The sequence below is a fragment of the Austrofundulus limnaeus genome, unplaced genomic scaffold (assembly GCF_001266775.1).
Source record: "Austrofundulus limnaeus strain Quisiro unplaced genomic scaffold, Austrofundulus_limnaeus-1.0 Scaffold538, whole genome shotgun sequence".
In the NCBI taxonomy this organism is placed as follows: domain Eukaryota; kingdom Metazoa; phylum Chordata; class Actinopteri; order Cyprinodontiformes; family Rivulidae; genus Austrofundulus; species Austrofundulus limnaeus.
This window is the reverse complement of record NW_013952940.1, coordinates 285,959-296,797: the sequence shown is the minus strand read 5'-3', so window position 1 is coordinate 296,797 and position 10,839 is coordinate 285,959. Positions and strand designations below refer to the sequence as shown.

The 10,839-nt window shown below is 36.8% G+C and overlaps 2 protein-coding genes across 2 annotated transcripts in view; both read left to right on the top strand.

The window, feature by feature from the left end:
• The window catches only part of LOC106530618 (uncharacterized), a 2,457-nt gene extending 1,206 nt beyond the window's left edge, over positions 1-1,251 (top strand). The window contains exon 3 of the mRNA XM_014026271.1: positions 526-1,251. Coding sequence (XP_013881725.1) covers positions 526-1,101 — 576 coding nt within the window. The 3' untranslated portion in view covers positions 1,102-1,251. The remainder of the gene's footprint in view (positions 1-525) is intronic.
• Positions 1,252-2,804: 1,553 nt separating this feature from the next.
• The window catches only part of LOC106530610 (E3 ubiquitin-protein ligase TTC3), a 13,868-nt gene continuing 5,833 nt past the window's right edge, over positions 2,805-10,839 (top strand). The window contains exons 1-6 of the mRNA XM_014026262.1: positions 2,805-2,904; positions 5,789-5,847; positions 5,921-5,951; positions 6,088-6,244; positions 6,328-6,409; positions 7,425-7,478. Of these exons, the coding sequence (XP_013881716.1) occupies positions 5,800-5,847; positions 5,921-5,951; positions 6,088-6,244; positions 6,328-6,409; positions 7,425-7,478 (372 nt within the window). The 5' untranslated portion in view covers positions 2,805-2,904; positions 5,789-5,799. The remainder of the gene's footprint in view (positions 2,905-5,788; positions 5,848-5,920; positions 5,952-6,087; positions 6,245-6,327; positions 6,410-7,424; positions 7,479-10,839) is intronic.

Sequence of the window (10,839 nt, the reverse complement as noted above, 5' to 3'; positions counted from 1 at the left end):
TAAAATATGGATGGAGGACAACAGAGCTGCTTCATGGAAGAACAACCTCAGATTAGCCTGCTAGCCTTTGTGTAAAAAGGAAGAGTGCAGACGTGTAAAGTCTAACTCAGGTGGCAGCTCTTGAGTAATTTTCTAAATCTCACTGCTAATTTACTTAAATGCATGTACCAAATTAAATAGTTTTGTCTTTGAAATTAGTTTTTATCTTTAAAAACAAGATTGTCCGGAACTGGATTTTCTCAGCTGTGCCAAAATCCCATTGATTACCACTGATTTTTGTACTTTTCTTTTGCATTTTTTCTATGGTGTACCACTTATCCAAAGTCATAGCATGTGCATTTTTAAAGTATAATTTGCACATTTTATTTAAAAGCTATGCAACAAGATAAAAAAGTCATTTTTACAGACTAATAAAGGTGCCTCAGTGCTTATGTGTTGACACCATTAATAACACACAAAAGGTTGTAATCAGACCATATTTTCTATGTTTTTCATATTTATGACATTTTGTTCTTCCTCTGACAGGTTCGTCTGAACTCTGTTCCTTTAGGGTCAGCTGAGTCGCTGCGTTTGTCCTATAAAACCGGACTAAAGCACCTGGTTAAAGGCTACACAGCTTATTTACGCAGAAACATCGTGGAGACTGGAGCTCCAGGAGCGTTAAAGCCCAAACCTCGACCTGCCATCGGGTTTATGAGCTCTGTGATCAGTAGGCACGCTCATAAAGTCAACAACTCCACCCTGCCCAGTGTAACTGTTAACAGCAGCTGTACAGATGGAGCCGGCAAAGACTTTGGACTCAGTGAGCAGAAAGGAAGCAGTAACATCACCAGGGGCGAGACAAACAGCAACACGTCTGCTGGGTGTATCAGGGAGGAGGAGGACAGCTGGCTGGGCCTGTTAGTCATCGAGCCTCAGAGAAAAGTGAGTCACAGAGTCCGGCACCACCCCTGTGAGTCTGCAGCCATCCAACAAGCTTTGCTGACCCGCATTATGAACTCTCAGGACCTGGAGCAGAACCGAAACCTTTTCCTTTACCCCCAGAAGATCCTCCAAAGCCTGGTCAGGCAGAGGGACGACTTTGAGCTGAAGACAAACTAGACAGAAATAAATTTTTGGCTTTTTCCCCCTAAAAACACTCAAATAATGCTTTGAATAAACTCGTACACTGCTAAAAGGTGAAGGCAGATGATAATTTTAATGAAACTATAATGCATATTCATCTAAACCTGAATAACCTTTTTGGAGTCATTCAAACAGGCAAAGATATCTTTACATTAAATATGCAAAGATAATGAGCTGTTTGTGGTAGTGGCTGAGTATACTCACTCATAAAATAAACCATATTTTTGATTCAAATGATGGTGTTTTCCCTTTGTTGTAACTCTTTTTTCCCTTTTTTAAACTAATAATTAGCTAAATGTGTTGTGGTTGTACCTGAGTGACATTCAAAGCATAAACCTGAATTACTTGCAGGAAAGTTAGTCTTGAATATTTATTTGCACGGGCCTGGGCCAAGTACTCAGGACTTTGAGTCACAAGTTCTTTCACAACACGTCATTTAAACACCTCTCTTCAGAACTGGAAATTACACAACTGCAGAAGGGGACATGATGCACCTTTGGGTGACCCAGTTCACAGCCAAGGAAGTTCCACTAAAAAAAAGAAAAATAATTCAGATGTAGAAACATTTGTGTGTGATTGTGTTGTATCAGTGTGAGGCGTGTAACCAGATAGTCCTTAGGATCTTGTTGTTCTTAAAACACTTAATCACAGCATTTTTTATCACAGAACTGATTGTGCTTTGATTATAAAATATTCTAAACATCTCAATGATCTGTGAAACACGTTTAAGATTGCAAAATCCATTTTCTGCATAAAAAGCAGAGTTAGCAGAGTTGTAAAGTAACTAAATACAAATACTTTGTTACTGTACTTAAGTAGAATTTTTGGTTATCTGTACTTTACTTGAGTAATTATTTTTCTGCATACTTTTTACTTTTACTCATTACATTTTTACACAATTATCTGTACTTTCTACTCACTACATTTTTAAAAAAGGTAAAAAGTAGAAAGTTGTTACTCCTGTTTTATTCTGAGATAAAAATCCTCTCCTGATAAACTGTGTCTCCTATAGAGTGAATTTAATTGTGTTTGGATGAGAAGTATAAATATATACCATTCTGACACACTATTAGCTTGTACACAACCCATCACAGCTGCACGCTGTTAGAAAATATGTTTTTTGGAAAATCTAACTGCTCACTTTTACTCAGTACTTTTACTTTTAATAAGTAGATTTTGTGTCAGAAATTTACTTTTGATACTTACGGTAAGTACAGAAAATATCAGCTACTTTATGACTTTTACTCAAGTAATAGTTTTCGAGAAGACTTTAACTTTTACCAAAGTATTTTTATGATAAGATACTTGAACTTTTACTCAAGTATCACTTTGAGATACTTTATACCACCTTTTCCCAAAGTTGGGGTCGGGACCCAAAGTGGGGTCCTGAAACATCAAGGTGGGGTCCTGAAAAGATTTTCTGAATTAATGAGATTTTTGCCTTATTTGTTACAAATGAGTGAAGTTTTTGCCATGGATATTTTGTGGGTCAGAAGATAAAAAGTTTGGGAAACACTGCTGTATACAACACTGAGTTTGTGTTTCTGATTGGAGACTGCTGGGGGTTTTGATTCGTGTGTGTAATACCGGTGTCAGACTGCAGGGGGCGGTGCTGAGCCTTCCTGAGGCACACGTGCCACCAGAGAAGAAGAAGAAGAAGTTAAAAAAAAACCTCCACTTGTGTTTTGTTGAGTTGGACGGTGTCATATATCTGCACATTATGTTTTAAAAAAAGGGACTTGAGAGCTTCAGAGTTAAGTTCAAAGCTGACAGTCCAAGGTTGGTATTTTATTTATTCTTATCTAACTAAAATCTGGTTTAAATTTTTTAAAATCGTAATAATGTCGTAGTGTTGCGCCTAAAACTGACTGACAAAAACCTAACGAAACGCGATAAGCTGTTAATCTGCTTATAAAAAGTACCTTAATATTAAAGTCTATTGTATTTTCGAGCTAACGTGTTTACTTGATTATAATATTTTTCTTTAGTACCCGTACATGGACAGCTCGGCCCTGTTAGCTGCGATGCTAACTCTTGTAAAGTTACAAACATGCTAATTTTCTCGGGCTCATTGATGTCTGTGTTTTTCTCTGAATTTTGCCAAACAATTCATCAATTTTACAACCCGCCTTTTATATATTAATGTCCTTTTAGTGCAGTTGTTGGCTGTGATGGTCATTTTTAAAATAATTACTCAATAACTTCCAGTTATTTTCCAGTTGTTTACAAAGGTTGAGTCAGACACGAAGTCGGACTAGTTTAACCGAACCACACCCACGTGTTCTTACAGCGTGCTGTTGGTTTGCAGAGCCCCTTTCAGCAAGATCATACTTCTTATTTTAATAGACTCATCATGTAATTAATGCAGGGCTTGAAGTCAAGCTTGTTTAGCAGGCAGAGCTACTTCAATTATTTGCAAAGTATCAAACATTAAAAGGGTTATTAACTATATCAAGTGATGCAGTTGTGAAATATGAATTCACACTCAAACAAAACACCAAATCCCTTGAAACTAAGTGGAAACTTGAGCCACTTGATTGACCTACATGAGACTAGCATTAAAATGGATTCATACTGGACATAAAAATTTGTTCGCTGATGTAGAAGAAAATACTTTTTATGCTGCTAATAGGGCTGCAGCTAACGATTATTTTAGTAGTCGATTAATCGAGTAATCTGATATAAAAATTGTCATGTTCTGCAGTAATTAATTAAGCTTATTTTATGAGAAATACAATTATTTAATATTGTGAAGGGGTAATCTACACCTGCTGATGACCCTGCTGCATTCAAAGTAAAATTACACCAGTTGTATTAATTAATGCATTTTAAACTCCATTTGTTTGTATTTATGTGTGTGAGGTTTGAGGAGGCCTTAATTAAAAACACTCACATGTTATGGATTGGAAAACTGAAGGGGGTTAGAAATTTAACAAGTAAAATTGTTAATATAAACATTTGGGTGTTGCAATTTAGTTTTGTAGAGTTCAGTTGTTAATTGTGACAAAAATATATTTTTAAAACTGTTATTAGGTTGGTGCATTTAGGCAATAAAAGTTTAAGTCTTGACTGCTTAGTTACAAATATGACAGTAGTAATGAAGGCTAAAATCATAAAAGTAGCAGCAAATAATTAAAGGAATCCAACTATCTATAAATACTTTTAAACTTGAAACATTTACTCCAAGTATCTTATTTAAATTAAGATAAAATCATATCAACAAATAAGTGTTTCAGCTCAAGCTGTCGATCTGTTGTGTTTTTATTTTTATCTGACAAACTCACAGTAAGTCTTATTTTTAATCACACAACTTACACACTGTTTAATAAAACCCTGCCAGGTCACCATGATTAGTCAGCACAAATAAAATTAGCTTAAATATACCTCCTCCTTGTACRTCTGTAACCTGACAGATTATCACAGATTAGGTAACCAAAGAGAACGTGAACGACACCTGTTGTTACCTCCGGACSTGTTCGCTACATGCAGCAGTGTTTTTGTTGCGGTGCAGAAACATGGCGGACGTGAAGCGTACTGCACGTTGTTTTTTCTGTTTAGTTTTAAATGTTACCATACTTTTTAAATTCGTCATTTCTTTGGGCGCTTCGTTTCGGCACTCTTCGTCTTCTTCTAAAGCTAAATATAGCACTTAGCAAGCATACACGCACAATGCATCGACAGTGTAACTTTTAGCGGAAGCGCTAAAATAGTAGCATTGGTAAACAAATAACATTCCTGGCGGACGAAAGTGCGCTGATTATAACAGTGTGTATTTTTTACGAAGCTTCGAGGCTGATAAATTTGCCTCGAGGGTTTTTTGTAATCGAATTACTCGAATTATTCGAGGAATCGTTTCAGCCATACGGCTGTATCAGCTGGGCTTTGATGAAAAGAAAAATACAACCTAATACCATGATAACTGTTTAAAATACTGTGAAATATAGTTCGGGTCATACCGCCCAGCACTAACAGCAACAATAGCATTCAAACAACAAGCTAACATTCGCTACTTGGCGAGAATCTGGGGTTGGGCCTTAAAATGGAAAAAARTGTTGTTAGACTGACCAGACTGAGTCAGACTCCTTCTGGTAGCCTCTCTGTACTGACTGAGGAGGTAAGRGGGCTTTGGACCCAGCCTCCCCTCCATGTGCCTTTTGTCTTGCCAAGTGATGTAGTAACAGAAGAGAAAAGGCCAAAATTAGACAAAGTAAGCCGATGCTGCGGACCATTAATGTGACCTGGTCGTGSGATTTATTGCAGAGGGAAAATTGTAAACTGAGCTTTAACCCAGCTGAACCCAGTTTTGTTCCATGAACCTCTCGTTTCTGTAAGCTCAAGTCTGTGCGGGAGGCTGCCACCTTTTTCTGTGATTTACGATTGACCAGAGGGGGATTAGAGACGGACCGGTCTGTGCGGTCATTTAGAGCTAGGCGATATGACCCAAACTTTATAGCAACACTTCTGCTGGGTGTATCAGGGAGGAGGGTGTAATTGTTGAAAGGTATTTTCAACAATTAATTCACGCTGTTACAAGTAATTTTGTTTGACTAAAGTCACCTAACTTTATTGAAACAGCTTTAAAATGCCAAAACAAATAAATGTAGGTAATAAACAGGGATGGTATGTAAAAAGTACTAACACAGTTTGTGTATGTTTTCTGCAGAGTTGAACAAAATGTCAGATTCGGACTCTGATGGCGAGTGCAGATATCTGGACGGCGATGTGAGTAATGAGCCGAGGAAACAACATAAAATCATTTTCCTCTCCTATCACTCAAACTTTTTTTATCTCTTAGGGAGAAGAGGTGTTTGCTGTTTATAATCCAGGTGAGAAACATTTATAATATTCAAGACTTTTCACCATATTTATCTAAAAGCAAAGTAATCTGAAGATAAATGCAGTGTGAGTGTTCTTCCTTTGGATTGTTGTGCCTTAAATTAGTCGTCTTCTTTCTGCTTTTAGAGAAGGTTTTTGCTCGATGGAGCGCCATCCCTGTAAAAACCAAACGAGATGCGGCACAGCGAATGAAAGTTTGTGTCTTTTGGCTTCCCATCCTGCTGGAGCCGGATAATTCTGTCAAAGGTGACTGGGCTCGGAGCATAGGATTAGTCAACCCAAAGTAAGAACGACTGCAGCACTCGGTGTTAACACTTTTAATGTGAAGTTCAGATTGTTCAGACGTTTCTGATCTTGTCCTCTCAGTGACAGCGAAGCCCTGGAGCTGAAGCACATAATGAGGATACAAGTTGTGGAATCCATCATGTTTGACCTGGATATATTAACTGTGAGTGGGATTCAGTGTAAAGCACAGGATGTTTTATTAAATGCTACATCACTGATTTATGTACGGAAGYCGAGAGCGGCCGTTTCCTGCATATAAATACTTTTCATATTTATTGAATGATGCACAAGAAAACCATAACTCGTTATCTCGAGAAAAGGCTCGCTTTCGGTTTCCGTATTTATGAGAACATTTATTTAACAAATTTTTAAAATTAAAAGTAGTGTGAAGCTACTGTTCTAATTTTATTTTGGCTATTTACATTCAGAATTGCAAGTTGTAGGATTGATATTGAGCTTCTTGCAGCGACAAAATATGTGAGCCATCAAATCGAAATGAGGATTAAGTCAAATTTGGTCAAAATGACCTAATTACATTTTCAGATTCTGGCTTTAAAAGCTACATTTTGATACCTGGATCATTCTGATATCATAATTAAATCCATATTTATGACTTAATTTGTCTTGTTGGTTACAATAATACATAAATATTTGGTCTGAATCCTAATTTTGTCACTTTAATGAGGAATTTTTGATGTCCTTATAAAGAGGAAACCTCAAATTATATTTGAATATTGAGATTTCCCAGCTAAAAAGAAACAAAACTTTGCTAACTCACAGGGAAAATCTTAAAATTTTAAGTTTTTTCCCTCAAAATCAGTTTTTTTTGTTGCTACTGCTCAAAAAAGTGCTTCAAATTTTGTTTTATGATTAAATTTCAGACAGTTCATTCAAATGATACATTAATAAGGCTTTTATTCATTATGTTGACAAAATGCAATTTTTGTTAACATTTTAGTCAAAACACTGTATTTGCCTTTTTCTCCATACACAACTTTTGGACTTAATCCTMGTTTCGATGTGATGGCTCACATATAAATTTTTTTCAGTTCGTTTAATTCATGTTGTTTGCACATCAGTAAACTTTTAGCCAAATAAAATAAACCACAAAATTGAGATTTTAATGTTTCATCCCATTAAAACATTAATTTTGTTTTAAAATTCTTGTTCTGTTTCAGTTGAAGAAGGACACACTCAGACATATTTTCTGCTTGACCAACTTGATGAATGAGGTAAGTCTTAAGGGCCTAACATCGTCCATTTGAAGCCAGTTGATGCACAAGTTCAGTCTTGGTGCCGTACACTCAAGGTTTCCTCCTGCTGGAGCCTCCAACCTGAAATCCTGTTCGGCCACAAATCTGTCTTGGATAGAGCGTCCAGGGTTTCCGCGGGGTCTTAAAAAGTCTAAAACTTGAAAATCTAGATTTTAGGCCTAAAGTCTAAAATTTGTGAATTAATGTGTTTGTCTTAGATTTTTTTAAACAGGTCATTATTTCGTGTGCCCTCGTAATCCTGCCTCAAGCGCTCAATAAAGTGCTTCCATATTTAAACATGAGCTACGTGACAAACATGCAACGTGTTGCAGCCAGTCAGTTTTTGTGAGAGTCCACGTCACGTGATGGTCCATGGGCAGGAGTAAAAAGAAGAAAACGACAACAATAACAGAAGAAGACTGCATGATGTTGCTAACATGTTGCTAAAACTCGGAACGTTGGGTGTACGCGCGTTGGAGTCACATTCAAGAAGTAGCTGCAATGTGCACAAAACTGTCGATATTCTGTTAATGTCAAAAAACACAGTTTTGCAACTGCAGTGTTTCCATTAAGTAAGGAATGTTATTAAAGTCACGTGAATACGTTTGTTCTCATGATAAGTCATTACAAACATGGCAGCGATGGATGTAAACACATAGCATGTTGCTACCACGACACTAGCGCTCATCATCAGAGGAGAYGTCGGCGTCTTTTATCGAGGCTTTCCAGAGACAAGTCCCTACTTGGGAGCGGCTACGAATGCTGTGTTTTTGGGAAATTGTAGTCGGTGAGTTTACTATTTTATACTACTTCTGTGATATTACTACTACTTCTACTTCCTGTTATCTTCATCATCGTCTTTTTCACCAGTAGAAACAGCCGGTTGTTGATCACGTGACTCCTGTGATGTGAAAAAAAGTGTTTCCATTGCAGTTTTGCAAAAAACACCAATTTTGATACGGCTGAAAAACCACCTCATCCTAGCGCAAAACATTTTGTCGAAAAACGTAACTTTTTTTCGAAATTGACGTGTTTCCATTGAACAAATTTATTTTCTAAATTCTAAATTGCATGATCAATGGAAACGCAGCTATTGATAAGCACGTTAGAGCTGTGAAAGCCCTGAGACAGACGACCACAGCCGCTGCTCCCGCACTGGTCCTTCCTCTCTGCCTCGGAGAGACAACGGCTCAGCAACTCCTGTTAGCGACCTTCATGTTGTCTTCAGGTCGGTGCCTACATTATGAGCGGAGGTTCTCTGGATTCTCCATGTGATGACTAAACATCACTCATACAGCGCAAATGAAGACATTGGAGACTTGTTTCAATCCATGTTTCCAGACTCGGACATCACCAAGTCATTCAAGTGTGGAAAAGATAAAACTGCACACATTACCCACTTTGGACTAGCAGACTTAATGAAAGAGAGCTAATTTMAAAAGTGGCTGCACTGTTTGTGCTCATGTTTGATGAAAGCCTGAATAGAACCACCAAAACCAAAGAGTTGGACCTACGCCTACGTTTTTGGGAGGGGATACAGGTACAGTCCAGATACCTGGGATCCCATTTCATGGGGCATTCAACAGCCAATGATTTAGTGAAGCGTGTTAAAGTAAATGTTTTATTTTAGCAAACGTTTATCTGATAGCTTTAGTTTTCAGATGCAGTTTTGATCAAATAAACCTGTTTAAACTTTGTATTTCTGTAAATAATGTGTTTTATAAGTATAGTATTATAACAAATACTAACTTATATACTTGCGTTGGGATTCGCTGAATTACATTAAAAATTTCTTGTATTTATTAGTGGTAAAGAAATAATAAAATAAATACACCTGTTGATCTCTGTTCGAGGACTCTGTATTGATTTTGTTTTAACTTTTTGGGAAAAAAGGGAGCAGACGTAATTAGATATTTTCTTCTTTCTGCTTCTTTTAATTTCATTTATAACATTTTTATCATAATTAGATGTTTTGTTTTAATGAATGAATAAATACAATTAGGCCCATGTCCCAGTCTAAATAAGACAGAATACAATGTAGTCCACACACAAGCTTCTGCAACATCATGGCTAAATGTTTTTCTCCATTATCAACAACACTGCATGTAAAATGTGTTCATCATTTAGTCTTTTCAATAAACTTACTTTGCAAGTAATTTAGTAATTCTGCATTTCTTCTGTACATTTCTGTCRTGTACGTATGTCTCAAATAGGTCTTAAATTTGATTCATACTGGTCTTAAAGTCTTAAATTTGAGTTGTTGAAACTTGCAGAAACCCTGAGCGTTGAAGGAACCTGTACAGTACCTACTCTCTCCATCCATGGTTGTTTGACTTACAAATGTATGACAGAATCATAGAGGGGCGTAACTTTGTTGTGAGTAACGTTTGAGCCTGAAACTTGTGTCAAAAGGGCGGTCAAATCTGCTCTGACAACAAAATGACAAAAATAGTAACAGTGAGCTGATTTTACAGCTTGGGATGGAGCATGTCGGGCAGCCTTAAGTGTCAACACTACTACCCCCACTAGGGGTGCACTAAAAAATCGTTTTAAATCGCAATCATGATTCTCATTTACAAAGATTCAGAATCAATTTAAAATATCCCAAAATCGATTTTTATTAGGGCTATGAAATTATTAAAATTTTTATTCTATTAATTCCAAAGTAGCTGTGAATTAATCATGATTAATCTTAAACTTAATATAAAACTTAAAAACCTTAAAAAAGCTGAAAAAAATCATGTTTGAGTGTAAATGCAGTTTTCAGAAAATTCCCTGCTCAGAAGTTCTTGTCTCTTGACCTGATTTCTTCTTTTAACATTGTGAAGCTCTACTTAGAACCTTCTTAAGATCCAACAGTGCAAAATTCAAATTCTTGCACTTTTTTGACTGGTCTTAAGATTTTGATCAGGAGCGTATATAAAGGCAATCCAAAGGTTGTCGGTCTCCACTGTGTAACCACTTGGGACATCCTGACGTCACATGGAGCTGTTTCTGGAAGGTATGCATGCAAAACAAAGAGGAAACTACAAAACTGGAGGAAAGAGAGATTCAACTGACCCTGTCTTCATTGAATGCAAAGATTTGGGCTAATTTTGTTTTTTTACTGAACGAGACTGAGTTTGACCTGAGCTTCACTTTGTGCAAAATGAAGATGAAACACTTTAGGAACACAATAAATGGGCTCACATTTAGTTTTGAATGAAAAAAAATCGATTTTGAATCGAATCGGGATCCAAAAAACCTGAACCGAATTGTGAGATAGTAAAAGATTCCCACCCCTGACCCCCACAGTTTTACGAAATGAATTGTGACGACACAACATCTGCTGAAGCTGTAA